Below are 15467 nucleotides of genomic sequence, written 5' to 3'. Positions count from 1 at the left end.
ACAGACAAACACACAGACATACAGAGATTACTGGAATTATAGATAGATGTTGGCTGGAAGCTATTCTGAGTTTAGTTTGTCTCTATGGAAAAAAACTTTTGTTTCATTTATTTGCCATCCCTCACACAGTGAGAAAAATAATAATAATAACAAACCATCTGCCTTACGAGCCCTCCTTTGAGAATCAGGTGAGAAATACAATTTTCAAAATGTAAAATATATTGTCTGCAGACAAAGGCATGCAAATAAACCTTGATTGATAGTTCGGTATTGCAATAGAATTCTGTCTGCTTTTATTACCTCCAGATTCCCTAGATAGTATAAAACTGTGCAAAGCCTTTCCTTGAAAAAAAACGTGTGCAGCAACAGCAACTAGAACGGTACTCGGTGGAGCGTATACCTCCGCCAGGCTGACTAATTTACGTTTTGTATCCCACTGATAGGCCGGACTTGAATCAAAATCCAATCAGCTTGTTCTTGTCACGTAACCAACTCATCCACCTGGTTTTGTCATTGCTCATCCACAATGTTTTGATATATCATGCAATATATATAGTTTTTGGCCCCGTCTTGCAATGGTGAAGAATAGCATAAAATTAAAAACATCTCGTATCCGGATCCGATCCGGATTTGGATCTTTAAAAAATTGAACCAATTCATCCTCGTCACACACCCAATCTGTCCACCAAGTTTCATCCGAATCCGTCCCTAACTTTTTGAAATATCATGCTACATATGGTTTTAACCCTACCACTCAATGGTGAAGAATCACTGAAGAAATTCTAATATCCACATCTGGATCTTCACCAAAATCTAAACAATTCCTCCTTGTCATGCACCCAACATCTCCACCGAATTTCATCCAAATCCATCCATAACCTTTTGAGATATCCTGTTCACAGACGAACCTACAACCAAACAAACAAAGAAACAAACAGATAAACAGACAGGGGTGAAAACATAACCTCCAGTCACCTTTGGTGGCAGAGGTAAAACAGCAACAGAATTGACAATTCCCTGACGTGCACAGGCCTCACCTGGATTACTGGTATATTGCATTACAATCATCAGCATAGAAGCAGCTGATAAATTAACATATGCTGTTACACTCTCTCGCCTTGAAGAGCCAACTGCAAAAAACAACAACAAGAAAACGGTTTCTAAATAGGAAAGGCAATGAGCTGCATTCAATAAATTGTCAACTACTACTGTTGGTTGCGACTTACATATAGCCATTGGGAGGAAGGTGGAGGCCAAAAAATCCAAAATATCCTTGTGTAGAAAAGAAGGGAAAGTTGCTAGAGTTGAAACCATCGTGTAAGGCAGGGTTCCCAGGATGTCATCATGGAGGAATGGTGCAAGACAGGCCATTGTGTAAAATATAGACTGCCCAAGATCTAGACGAGAATAAAAACGATGTCAGATTTTATTGTCGGAGTACGGGTAGTGGAAGATGCTCTAATAGGGATTGACTGGCAGACTTCTGTAAATGGTTAACTGCCATTGGTCACCATGTCATATCATATTCATATTGGGCTGCGAGCCCATTGTGAATTTGGCCTGCAGGTAGCATAATTTCTGTTGGGTATAACTTTACCACTTATAAAGTTCCCCCCCGCTGGTGAGGGTAGGAATTTGGAATCTGGCCAGGGTGTCGATGATAGCTTTGCCATCCGCCAACTCGTGCTGACAGACAAGTCCCCGGCTTAATGTCCATCCGAGGGACGGCACACTTATTCATGCAATGCCCTGCCTGCGAATCACCGATCTGACAGTTCATAGCCGGGTCGGGAATCAGACTCAGGCTAGACAGCTCAAAGGTAGATGTGCTACCTCTTTACCACCCTGTCAGGATACAACCATTAATATCACTCCAGTACTGCAACAGATTCTAGAAACTCAGTGAGCAATTGTATGGGAGAATTAAATTGATGATGTCATCAGTCACGTGGTTCGGCAGCCATATTGGATTAAATAGAAATCTTAAGCCATTATCATTCTTTAAAGAATGTTAGAGACATTAAGTTAGAATTATTGCAAAACAAAAAGGTTGAAAGGTCAATATGTATATAGGCCTTCTGAAATAATGGTAACTCAGTTACACTGCACAGGTTGAGTAAATTCAAATGCACCATGTGTTTTCCTTCAATCACAAGTCAGGAAAATACAACACAATATAAATCCTACAATAATCAGCAAAGTGTACAGACAAGATGTATTAAGAGGAACATGAATGGAAAACCATGAGGTCTAAATCAAGGTGTGAAGCATTTACAGTAACAGAGGTGTGCCACCATGTACACTGCATGACCACAAGTATGTGGACACCCGAACATCTCATTCCAAATTCATGGCCATTAATATGGAGTTGGTCCCCCCTTTGTTGCTATAACAGCCGCCACTCTTCTGGCAAGACTTTCCGTGAGATGTTAGAACATTGCTGCGGGGAATTGCTTCCATTCAGCAACAAGAGCATTAATGAGGTCGGGCACTGATGTTGGGCGATTAGGCCTGGCTCATTGTCGGTGTTCCAATTCATCTCAAAGGTGTTCGATGGGATTGAGGTCAGGGCCTTGTGCAGGCCAGTCAAGTTCTTCCACACCGATCTCGACAAACCATTTTTGTATGGACCTCGCTTTGTGCACGGGGGATGTCATGCTGAAACAGGAAAGGGCCTAACCCAAACTGTTTCCACAAAGTTGGAAGCACACAATCGTCTAGAATGTCATTGTATGTTGTAGCGTTAAGATTTTCCTTCACTAGAACTAAGAGGCCTAGCCCGAACCATGAAAAACAGCCCCAGATCATTATTCCTCCTCTACCAAACTTTATAGTTGGCATCATGCATTCGGGCAGGTAGCATTCTGCTGGCATCCGCCAAACCCAGATTCATCTGTCGGACTGCCAAATGGTGAAGCGTGATTCATCACTCCAGATAACGTGTTTCCACTGCGCCAGAGTCCAGTGGCAGCGAACTTTACTCCACTCCAGCCGACGCTTGGCATTGAGCATGTTGACCTTCGGCTTGTGTGCGGCTGCTCTGCCATGGAAACTCATTTCATAAAGCTCCCGACGAACAGTTGTTGTGCTGACATTGCTTCCAGAGGCAGTTTGGAACTTGGTAGTGAGTGTCGAAACTGAGGACAGATTATTTTTATGCGCTACGTGCTTCAGCACTCACCGATCCCGTTCTGCGAGCTTATGTGACCTATCACTTCGTGGGTGAGCTGTTGTTGCTCCTAGACGTTTCCACTTCACAATAACTGCAATTACAGTTGACCGGGGCAGCTCTAGCAGGGCAGAAATTTGACGAACTGACTTGTTGTAAAGGTGGCATCCTATGACGATGCCACGTTGAAAGTCACTGAGCTCTTCAGTATGGCTCATTCTACTGCCAATGTTTGTCTATGGAGATTGGATGGCTGTGTGCTTGATTATATATACCTGTCAGCAATGGGTGTGGCTGAAACAGCCAAATCCAGTAATTAGAAGGGGTGTCCGCATACTTTTGGTTATGTAGTGTACTTGTTTCTACAATGACACTTGTCCATCAAAAGGCTCTGTTATAATAATGAGTGTTGAAGTGTGATTCTGCTGTCTTTACCATATGGTCCATGCTGAAGGACAGGAACCAAATCGATTAGGTACACGAGAGCAGCATAAAGGCCCACGTAATCAAATGAGGGGTACTCAGCTAGCCGGGAATCGCAGCTCGGCTGGGCACAGTCAAAGGCAACGTCACGCAGAACACTGCAAAGGAGGGACCGGGTCACGGGCGAGCGTCCTGGACGCACGAGTGGAAGTGAAGATGGAGTGGTGGGAAACGGTATGGGAGGCATACACAGTGGCACAGGGACGGTCACACTGGAGGAATCCGGCGGGTCCCTCCTGCCCGCATGAAGCAAGATGCTGTTGGACGACAGGAGGGAGAGAACAGGACAACACAAGAACGTACATTAACGGTACAAAACATGAGACCTGATGAGCTGGGCTTGCTGTTTACTTAAGTCGCATTCCACCAAAACAGTTCCAATAATATAAAATTGCAATTTCAGTTGTTTTTTTTTGTAAAACAGACATGCCGGCGGGGATGAAAAGAATAGGTGAAAATAAATAAAATATTCTGCACATGTGCATGTTTATGAAAAAAAATAACAGATTCATTTTGTTTTTGTAAAAGTTGATTCAATCGAAATGGCCCAAAACAGCTGCGTCTCCTTTTAACAAAACAATTTTTTTTACGAAACAATAACAAAAAGGGATTTTAAAATCAACCGAATGACTAATCGACAATGTTGGAAGTAAAAGAGTTGACATCTGCACATCAGCAGAATTCAGGCATGTCTGTGCATATCAAAGTTTCTCCATAATCCAATATCACAAAAAGTATTGTTTGGTTTACACAACGTTACAGGAATGACCTGCTGATTTACCGGTCCTCCTTTGCAAATGCAAATAAATTAAATTTCGGACATGTGGTTGACATGTGAAGGATGCTACGTTTCTTACATTTCTGCAAGTTGAGCCAAGACTCGGTTCTCACACTGTAAAATGATGTCTCGTGTGCACAGGCAAGTTTAGAGGTTTTCCAAGCTGGAACCAGATTAGGGTGCATGGTTTTACACCCACTACCTACAATGCAATGACATCAGTGTAGGTGTAGATGGTGAGACAATTCAAAAAGGGTATAGTCCAAAACAGACAAAAAAATCCAAAGAAGCCTTTGTTTCTTCTTCTTCAATGGTCACAATTATTCCCATCTTCTTATGGGGCAGCCAGTGGGAACAGTCCTGTCCCAAATCTGTCACTAACCATGTAGTGAGGCCTGATGTTTGACTGGCAGCAGGTAAACTTGGGTTGGCGGCAATAACTCGTCTACATTTCGGGAAAGACACCGTGAATGGGATCTTTGGCATTCACCGATGCCCCCAGTGTTGGCACACGGATACTCGGCGCACACAATGAAGCATCGCACTGCATGAGAACAACCAAGGTGGCAGCTATCCTGCTAGCCCACAATGCATATAGCCCTGAGCTATTCTGATAAACCATAGCAAAGTGTGTGTGTGTGCTTTTTCTTTTTTTAACAATCTTGGTCTCCCTAATGGGTGAGACGAGACCACCGGAGATAAACTCCACAGGCAGAGGCAATAATTAAAATTACAAAGCGTGAAATGGTGGCTCGGGAAGACGTTAAAATCTTCCATTTAGTTACACTCGCCGAGAGCCTAACTCACGTGTGCCCGCTGGCAATTTACTCACTCTGAAGCAAAGTGAACGAACCTTGGAACGAACATGACCAATCAAAATTTCAGTTGAATAAAATGTGTAAAAAGACAACAGTTTTTGTTTGTTTGTTTGTTTTTATATAATATTGAAGGCTCGTAATGGAGCTGCCACGAACACATCTCACACACAAATGGACATAAACAAGAGAGACAACACAGGACAATTAGACAAGACAAACACAGCGACTGAGCTTGTCGAAGTGTCATCACTTCCTGCGATACTTTGGGTACCAGCAACGTCAAAACGATGGCGCCACTTTTCTCACTTTTCTTTTCTATTTCGCCGATATGAAAATCCTATTCAAATTTCAAGAAAATCTGATGAAAAGCGAGGATTTTAGAAATTTTATAAGGTTGTTGATCTTTGGCCTATGTTGACCTTTTGGCCTATGCTGATCTCAAAAATAGTTTGTGGTTGATTTCAGTTAGCTGATATGCAAATCATGTTCAAATTTCAAGTCAATTGGATGAAAATTGAGGATTTTAGAAACTTAAAAATACTGTTGACCTTTGGCCTAAGTTGACCTTTTGGCCGATGTTGACCTCAAAAATAGATGGTGGTTGAATTCATTCACTCATATGAAAATCCCATTCAAATTTCAAGTCAATTGCATAAAAATTGAGGAGTTTAGAAATTTGACAAGGTTTAAAAAAAAAAAAATTGTATACAAGATTGAGGCTCGTGTCAGAGCTAACATTAATGACAAAAAAACATAAACTGACACATAAAACATACAATAAAAGGAGCGGGAGACAGGAGCGGGGAGAGAGAGGGAAGCACACAAGTACAAATGTGTACTGTATTTCAAAAAAGTGGATCTGGGGTGAATTAACAGGGGTAGCAAAGATCAAGGTTTTGGATGGGGGAAGATAAGAGATGGTGGTGAACAGATGTTTTAAAGACCTGGACAGAGGAATGGGACTGAAGAGAGTGAGGGAGTTTGTTCCAGAGGCAGGAGTATAGAGGAATGAAAGAGCGAAGGTGAACAGAGAGTCTTGATTTTGATAGTTTCACCAGAAGAGGGTTGCAGGCAGATCTTGTGCGACCTGAAGGAATATTTGGGGGACAGAGCTGGGGGAGCTAGGCCGGAGAGGAGTTGGTAGAAGACAGAAAGACCACCAACCTGCTTGCGGGGAGCGAGTGAAAGGCCCTCAGAGTCAGCTTCATTGCGGGAGATTCCATTGATTCTGAAAGCTTTGGTTTCAACAGCGTGAAGCCGAGCTAGGTGTGAAGCAGGAGCACCAGCCCAGAGGGGGGAGCAGTATTCCATCGAGCTGCGAGTGAAAGCTTTTTCTGGGGCGAGTAGCCTTGGTGCTGATGCTGCCTTGGTGCTGATGCTGCCTTGGTGCTGTCTTTCCCTCGCGGTCCCTCTGTGCTGTCTTTCCCTCGCGGCCCCTCTGTGCTGTCTTTCCCTCGCGGTCCCTCTGTGCTGTCTTTCCCTCGTGGTCCCCGTGTGCTGTCTTTCCCTCGTGGTCCCTCTGTGCTGTCTTTCCCTCGCGGTCCCACTGTACTGTCTTTCCCTCGCGGTCCGTCTGTGCTGTCTTTCCCTCGCGGTCCCTCTGTGCTGTCTTTCCCTCGCGGTCCCACTGTACTGTCTTTCCCTCGCGGTCCCTCTGTGCTGTCTTTCCCTCGCGGTCCCTCTGTGCTGTCTTTCCCTCGCGGTCCCTCTGTGCTGCATTTCCCTCGTGGTCCCTCTGTGCTGCCTTTCCCTCGTGGTCCCCGTGTGCTGTCCTTCCCTCGCGGTCCCTCTGTGCTGTCTTTCCCTCGCGGTCCCACTGTACTGCCTTTCCCTCGCGGTCCCTCTGTGCTGTCTTTCCCTCGCGGTCCCTCTGTGCTGTCTTTCCCTCGCGGTCCCTCTGTGCTGTCTTTCCCTCGTGGTCCCTCTGTGCTGTCTTTCCCTCGTGGTCCCTCTGTGCTGTCTTTCCGTCATGGTTGTCAGCTCTTTCACGAGCCTCAGTATTCAGTATTTAAAAAAAAAAAAAAAAAGTAGCTCAGTCGTGCCAAGGAAGGACATCACACGATGGAGGATGCTCAGTCGGTGACTGCATTTGGTCTGGCTACATCCCAGGAAAGATCCTGGTCTGGTTTTCCCAGGAAAGATCATGGCAAATAGTGAGACCCAAAAGCTTGAGTGACAGAACTTCTTGGAGAGGATTGTTGAGAAAGTAGATGGGAGGGTTGTCCAGACGGTCTTTTCAGAGAGACAAAGTGAGAGTGTGAGATTTGTCAGGATTGAAAGACATGTTCCATTTGCTTGACCAGTCTGTGATTTGCTCCAGGTCTGCAGAGAGTGAGGAGGTTTCTGCCTGCCGATCTGAGGGGTGAGAAATGGAGCGGCAGAGAGAGAGGAGTCATTAGAAAAGCGATAGAGAGCATTTTCCAGAGAGTCGGAGAGATTATTTATGAAGACCAGAAAAAGCACATGGCCCACAACACTGTCTTGAGGCGCTCCAGCTTGAACAGGAATGGGAGATGAGAGAAATCCATTCAGGGCCACACGTTACTGCAACCGGTGAGGAAGTCCGCAAGCCATGCGTGGAGGTTTCCATGGATACCATAGGAGGAGAGTTTGGTGAGCAGAGCTGGGTGCCAGACCGTATCGAAGGCACGTGATATGTCAAGGGAGACAGCTCTGATTTCCTGTTTGGCATTGAGGACCTCCATCCATTGTTGTGACAGCAAAAGCAACATGTCCAGAGTAGAATGATCTGGTCTGAATCAAAATTGATGATCAGAGATCAAGCCATTGGAGAAGAGGAAGGATTTGATATCCGAAGCAATGATGGATTCCATGACTTTGCTGATGATTGGGAGCGGGCTGGTTGGTGTGTAGATACAGGAATCTGTTTTTGTACCTTTTTCATGTAAAGCGGTAATGTTGGCTGATTTCCAAGCTGATGGCAGATGACGTTGAACAAAAGAGAGGGTGAAGAGAACAGAGAGAGGGTGTGAAAGAGCAGTGGGCTTATGCCGTCTGGTCCAGTTGCGGAATCAGAGTCGAGGTTTGACAGAAACTTCTCCACCTTGTCAGGAGAGAAGGACACAGAGTCCAGGAGCAGCTGGGTTCGACTGGGTAAGGTGGGTACAGAAAGAGACGGGTTTGGGACATAAGATTTTGTGGCAAACAGAGTTGAGGCATTCAGCTTGTTCACATGCGGTGTCAGCTGTGTAGCCATTTGAGGTAAGGGAGGGGATGGAGGGCACCAGAAACAGATTTGAGCAGATGCCACCAGGATTTGGAGGCGGGAGAGAGGTTTGAGAGTTCAGTCTTGAGAGTAGAGAGATATTGTTTCCCGGCTCTCCTGAGGGTAGACACACACTTTTTTTTTTTTTTTTTTTTTTTGTTCCTTGGCTTGTTCCAAAGCTTTGTGAAAGGAATGGAGATTGCCTTCAGTCTTTGTGAAAGGAATGGAGAAGATTGCCTTCGGTTGGATTTGCCTTCCACGAGGCAAAGGCAAGTTGTTTCAGGGTAACTGCCTCACCACAAGATTCAGTGTACCATTTACGGGAGGAAGGGTATGACAACTGACGACGAGATGGGATAGATCTGTGCATGAGAGAGAGTAGTTTACTTCGGAAGAATTCCCAGGAAGAGTTTGTGTCAGAGGCAGTAGAGATGGGAGACCAGTCCAGATGATTGATGGCTGCTTGAAGACCGTGCCAGTCGGCCTGAGTGAAATGCCAGACTTGTCGACGCTGAGGCGGCTCTCTGAGAATGGCCAGAGAGATGACCACTTTAACAAGCACATGATCTGATGAACCGATTGGAGCAGAAGAAGAACAGCGGACATTTGCAGGGAAATTTGTCATAACCAAGTTTCGACGAGAAGATGCTCCGTTGACTGAGATCCGGGTCGGGAAATTGACAGATTGTGTCAGTCCCAATGAGTTGCAGAAGTCCTTTGCTGAGGTGTCATTGCTGGTGAGAGAGGTACCCACACCCAGCCAGCTGGCATGATGGCAGCTGGAGGAAGAGAGTTGGGATGAATGGATAGAAGGTTGTTGTTCTTTGGCCTATGTTGACCTTTTGGCCTACGCTGATCTCAAAAATAGTTGGTGGTTGATTTCAGTTTGCTGATATGCAAATCCTATTCATATTTCAAATCAATAGGATGAAATTGAGGATTTTACGAATTTTAAAAAGTTGTTGACCTTTGGCCTACTGTCTTTTATCGTGTTTTATTATATTTAATAAAAATACTAGACCTCTTGGCCTACGTGAACATCAAAAATAGAGGGTGGTTGAATTCAGTTCGCTGATGTGAAAATCCTATTAAAATTTCAAGTCAATCGGATGAAAATTGAGGATTTTAGACAAATAGACCGAGATGACTCTTACACGAGACAAATAGACCCAATGAGCTTGGCGGAAGGGCCATCACTTCCCTGGCATTCTGGGTAACAGGTATGCCTTTTTCACGCACTCAGCGGGGAATTTCCTAAGGAGAAATTTCATCCTCCCCAGGGATGCCAACCTATGGGGATTGTCCGGTGCTTTAATAGTTCTAATTGTAGAGCATTGTTGAGATTAATAAATAAACCATCGAATGACAGCCGTTTCACGTGATGGCGCTCATCACCTTCCAGCTGTGATCCAAGTTGATCTGAACACTTGAATGCAATTGGGCACAAGTGCATTATACTGAAGGTCCCAGGGGTCTGAAGAAGAGCAGCTATAGTTACAATACAATGACACGTCCTCCAAGTTAGGGCAAAATAAAAATACACTTCCAGTTCCTAACATACACTAATTTGACCCCCATGGCATCATCAAGCTGCAAATCTGATGTACTTTAGTGTTTTTCTTTTTCATGAAAGCTCATCATACTAAAATTTGGCAATTCTCCGTACGTATGCATATGAACCTAAATAGAAACCTGAACAGCTTGGCCGATCTCCAATAAAAGGTCATGGGTACTAAGGCTCAGATAATGGGCACACTTTTTTTTTCCCCCTCTTCCCACCTCCCTGGGGCAAGGATGAGGAGACGACTGAAATTTTCTTCTGTACTATACATGGAATAGTGCAAGTAGTTTAACCTCTGACCTCTGCTGCAGGGAGGGGGTTTCGACACCATATTATCATTTCCTGTCAAATTCGTTCCTTAAGTGTAAAAGCCTTTCAGCCTTTCAGTGTAAAAATTTTAAAAGTTGATTCGGAAAGCTGAAAAGTTAGATCTCGTGTAAATAATGTAATGTTTTATATTATTTGCTGTTCCCACCTATATTATTATAAATAATAACAATAATAAAAGAATAATAAATATTATTCCCACCTCTCCCCCAAAGATCTTTGCTGCCTTTACCTGCCCTGCCATTTAATACCTGTGATATACTGGAAGCATTTTATCTTTTGGATGGCCACTTAAGCTAGACACTTGCTTGCGCCATTACCTCCGCCACCAAAGGTGGACAGAGGTTATGTTTTCACCCCTGCCTGTCTGCAGGATATCTCAAAAAGTTGTTGACATATTCGGAGAATACTTAGGGGACATGTTGGGTGTGTGACAAGGACGAATTGATTCCATTTTGGTGAAGATCCGGATGCGGATACTAAAAAGTTAAAGTTTGCCATCTCTGCACACCCAGACACTATAGCTGATCAAAAGCGCAGAACGAAAGGCGATGCAGATAGTTTTATCCCCCGTGCTGTCTCCCTCTGGAATTCACTACCTGTAAAGTGCTTCCCGTTATCCTGCGATCTACTCAGCTTCAAGAGGAATATCAATTCCTACTTTCCACATCTTTGAGGTTTAATCACATGTTACCTGATTTCTGTTACTTCCTGTGTCTTGGATGTTTTCCTATTTTTTCTTTATTTATATATTTTTATTTTGTTTTGTTTTATCCTTTGTCCTTTTGCTTTATATTTTATTATATATTTTTATAACCTTCCCTTAGCCCCTTACCTAGAGTGGCGTTATGCCTTGTTTGGGCTGATTTCCATGGAAACAAGAAAATGATTCTTCACCATTTAGAGATAGGGCCAAAAAATAATCTCAAAAACTTATTGACGGATTCGGACGAAACTTGGTGAATGTGTTGGTTAGGCGACAAGAACAAGCCGATTCAATTTTGGTTCAGGTCCGGATGTAGATCTGGCCTATCAGTGTGATACAAAACATAACCTGTTCAACCTGGCGGAGGTATGCGCTCTAGCGAGTGTCATTCTAGTTCAATTTGGAGTAATAAAGACTCGTTTGCTGAGAGCGATGACGCCATGACGCAAACATCGGGATATGTCCTTAACTCTAGATGTGTTCAACTAGACCGAATACTCGAGCTAGACCGAACTTAACTCTAGAGGTGTTCAACTAGACCGTAGACTCTAGAGCTAGATTGAACTTAACTCTAGAGGTGTTCAACTAGACCAAAAATCTGTGGACAGATGGACATCGCTCAAGGTGGGCTTTGGTAAAGTATGCAGATCCTGAGATGAGATTGACGAACTTTGGAAAAAAAAAAAACTCGGTACAACTTGCAGGTAGAAACGTAGCACACAATATCGTCTGGTCAAAGGACTCGATCTGGATTTGTGCGACTTAGAGTAGACTGTTGCTGTGACATTGAAGGCAACAGCAAGCACCATCATAATTCTCTTCGTAAACATGTTTTCTTTTCTTTTTTCAACAAAAAAAACATGCTTATTCTAAAGAAGAATCATTCCATACGAAAATGTGGTCCGTAATGAATATTATTAATCGATGCTGTGTGAGGTTGAAAAAAAAACAAATGAGAAATAATAAATTAACGGCGGCATTTATGGCAATGAGATACATAGCAGGACTTTGTGATTATTCTCAACAGTAAACGCCCCACTGCCCAAATCTTACTATAATTCACCAAATGTCCATCTGTCTGTCTGTCTGTCCGTCCGTTCCCAGGTACCGCAAAAACGGCTGAAACAATCGCAACAAAATTTTGGGTGGGTAACCCTGGAACCCTCTGGATTAAAATAGGCTATATTGTTTTTCCAATTTTCCAGTTTTTCCAAACACGATGGAATAATATTTACCGATATGAACAATGATGTGGCTTTTATTGAAATTCTACAAATACTGTTTAGATTTTGATGAGAATTATGAACCTGCCGCGAATGCGGAAGTGGACAGAACGACAATGAGCTGGTTTTATAATATCCCAATACAACCGTCAGTTAAAACAGTATTTTGTTAAAGTATCAATTGATGATTGTAATTGAGTGAATACAATTACGATTTTGAATTCGTAATTGTGTTCACCCAATCGTACGGAACTTCACATCAGGATTTAAATATTTGTTTATGTCACGAATGTTGTTAAAAGTTTATTTTTTATATTAATGTTATTTCATTTGTGATTGGAGTTATGCTGTTTGGAATGAAAAAAGAGATATCGAGTTCAATTGAATGACGACATGCCGTGACGGTTTCTACTTTCTAAAAGTGAACTTCGCGGATTACCATATGCAGATTCGCCACGGTCCCACGATCGATGTTTCTATCCGTGAATGTACCCGTTTGTTTGCGAAGGGGTACGTTTTTCATGGAAGTCCTTCACGAACTTGCTGTCCATGTCTGACGTGCGACTGAAGGTGCTACAGGAATGTGGAATTTATTGCTTTCATGCTTTGGCATTCGCCGTTTCTGCATTGTCTGTTTGCTTCTGGCCTCCCACCCATGCATAGCACGGGTACCTCACTAGTAATAAGAAGAGTATTTATGCACAAGAACGGCTGGCTGGTGGAGGCGTAAATAAAATACAGCACTGCCGGGGTAAATGCCGCCGATAATTTACTGTTTTGCTTTGTTTTTCATGGTGTTTGGAAAACAGGGAAGCATAATGTGAGCAACAAAGACATTAAAAATAGCAAACTAGCAAAATTAATGTGAAACTAGCAAAGTAACATAAAGCCCCCTTTCCCCAATTTGACATTTTTCGTGTCGTACAGGCAGAAACAACACATCAAATTGAAAAATACTGATACAATTAACGAGTGTGCACAATATGTGATTGGCATCCATCTGGAGATTAATCAGATAAATTGCCTGCTCTGTCCCCAGCCTGCCTGTGCCAGAAGGTGGGTGAGAAGCAAAAAATAAATAAATAAACCAAAAACTTACCTCAACAATATCTGCGAAAAATATTTCAAAGTGTTTGCAATATCAGTTCCGGTTGGAACCGGGTAAATGTTATGCATGACGCGACTGTGATACTCGTGAAGGTATCTGATCTTTGATGCAACTACAAGAAAAAACAAAGTATGGCGTTACAAAGATTCATCGACAAGGAAACTGTTACATACAGTACTCTACTGTGGTTAGACATCGAATGAAAGATCATTCCGTCGTATTGTGATACATTCATTTATTAAAAATACAATAATCATTTTCGGGGACACTTTGTTGGGTCGTCTATTTATTACGTACGCACGTGAGGAGAGAGGGGGTTGGGGAGCATGAAGTTTGGGAAATTATAGCTGAGAAAATGGAAGTGAAGAAGCAAGAAGGGAAAGTGTGGGAGAAGTGGAAAAAGGAGGGGAAAAGTTTGGGAGCAGGTTAGAGTTGAATGGAAACGGGATATGCGAAGAATACAAAGGGGAAGTTGGGGGCGAGGTCAAAATTCCCACCAAATTTGCGTACGTAATAAATAAATTACCATTTACCAGATTGTTTACCCGAAGCATACAGACTAATACTGTAGGTATAAATTCATGAGCTGACAGTTTAAACAAGACAGTCTATTACAAACATAAATAGATGTTTTCGTGATGATTGGCCCAATGGGCACACCTGGGGAGGTCACCCCACACCTTTAGGTGTGGATCTTTAAAAAAAAAAAAATCCATTTCGTGCCGAATCCATTTATAGATCGCTTTCACCGATGGAAATGTTACCCACACTGCTCAGCTTTTGTAGACATGGTCGCTCTGTGTCCGCGGTATTGTTAATTATTGGAGAGATGCGTTTCCTTTTCCTTCCTTGGTGGTGAATGGTTCGCCGCACGAATCGTGGCGCTTCGATGCACGTGCACGTACACGTACACTCTGCGGGTCGGAGAGACAAAATGCACGGCAGGACGTGCTTACAGGCACAGCTCACGGTGGCTCTGCAAAGAACCAAGGTCGCAAACGTGCGCACACAAACGGTCACAGCCCGATCCGCGATCCGTACGGGGTCTCTACGCCTGCGTACGGCGTGCTGACGTGCGGCGTGCTCATTCCAACCAGAGCGCGCTTTTTCTCTCTCCAGTTCACGAGGGGCTTCGCTCGGTGGGTGCACGGGAAAGCACGAGCGAGAGCCCGCGCGAACGTACGTACGTACCTCGAGCACGGCCGGGCGCGCGCAGAGCGAGGCAGATGAGGCGCCGCGTGCTGCGCGTTCGGGCCGCGTGCACAGACTGCGGAGCGACGCGCGCGGAATGACAAATGGGCGCGCGCTGCGGGCTTGCCCTTTACCGCCTCTGTACGTAATATGTGTACGCACCGCGAATACCGGACACATGCAGACACGCACATGCACACACGTGATTTATCGAATAACTTCGATCATGTCTCCACTCATAATAATAGTATGCATAATATAATGTACAATGACCCCACGAAAGTGCGCCACGTGTTGCGCTTTGTTGATCCCGGGTCTTCATTGGGTCTTCATTGCAGTTCCGCCGCACACCGCTTCGTGCACTCTTTAAAAACCACGTGCGCTATTTCACAGAATGTCCTCATCGCGCGAGGTCGACGCCGTTTATTCCTGATATGCCAAATATCCTGCACCCTGCGCCTGCAGAAAACAGACTTTTTGGAATTCCGGCCGCATTTTCCATCCAATGATCATGGAACGAGTTTAATTTGGATTTTGGGATTTCGATAACTAGACCAACACATTTAGTGACTCTCCGCCTTGTTTAGGGTGAATCTCTATCTATAATTCCAGTAATCTCTGTATGTCTGTGTGTATGTCTGTGTGTTTGTCGTTTGTCTGTGACCGCTGTTTCTCGACAACCACGGGTCCGATATACTTTAAACTTGCCAGGTATATTGCTGGGGACCTGAGGATGTGCCTTTTCAAGGTTTCATATTAATCGGAGAAGTAGTTACCGAGCTATGGCGATTTAGCCGTTCGCCGTTCGCTTTGGCTTTGCGAATGGACCAAACCATTTCATGTAAATAGAGGGGGGGGGGGGTTCTGTGGTCGTTGC

The 15467-nt window shown here is 44.0% G+C and overlaps 1 protein-coding gene across 1 annotated transcript in view; it reads right to left on the bottom strand.

The window, feature by feature from the left end:
• The window catches only part of UNC79 (unc-79 subunit of NALCN channel complex), a 228455-nt gene extending 214266 nt beyond the window's left edge, over nucleotides 1–14189 (bottom strand). Inside the window, 5 exon segments of the mRNA XM_078787070.1 lie at nucleotides 1038–1130; nucleotides 1227–1397; nucleotides 3605–3909; nucleotides 13391–13511; nucleotides 14168–14189. Coding sequence (XP_078643196.1) covers nucleotides 1038–1130; nucleotides 1227–1397; nucleotides 3605–3909; nucleotides 13391–13511; nucleotides 14168–14189 — 712 coding nt within the window.
• Between the last annotated feature and the right edge of the window lie 1278 nt (nucleotides 14190–15467).

The sequence above is a fragment of the Myxine glutinosa genome, chromosome 11, assembly GCF_964187855.1.
Source record: "Myxine glutinosa chromosome 11, kmMyxGlut1.1, whole genome shotgun sequence".
Lineage (NCBI taxonomy): Eukaryota > Metazoa > Chordata > Myxini > Myxiniformes > Myxinidae > Myxine > Myxine glutinosa.
The sequence above is the reverse complement of the archived record's forward strand: the minus strand, read 5'-3'. Positions and strand labels throughout refer to the sequence as shown.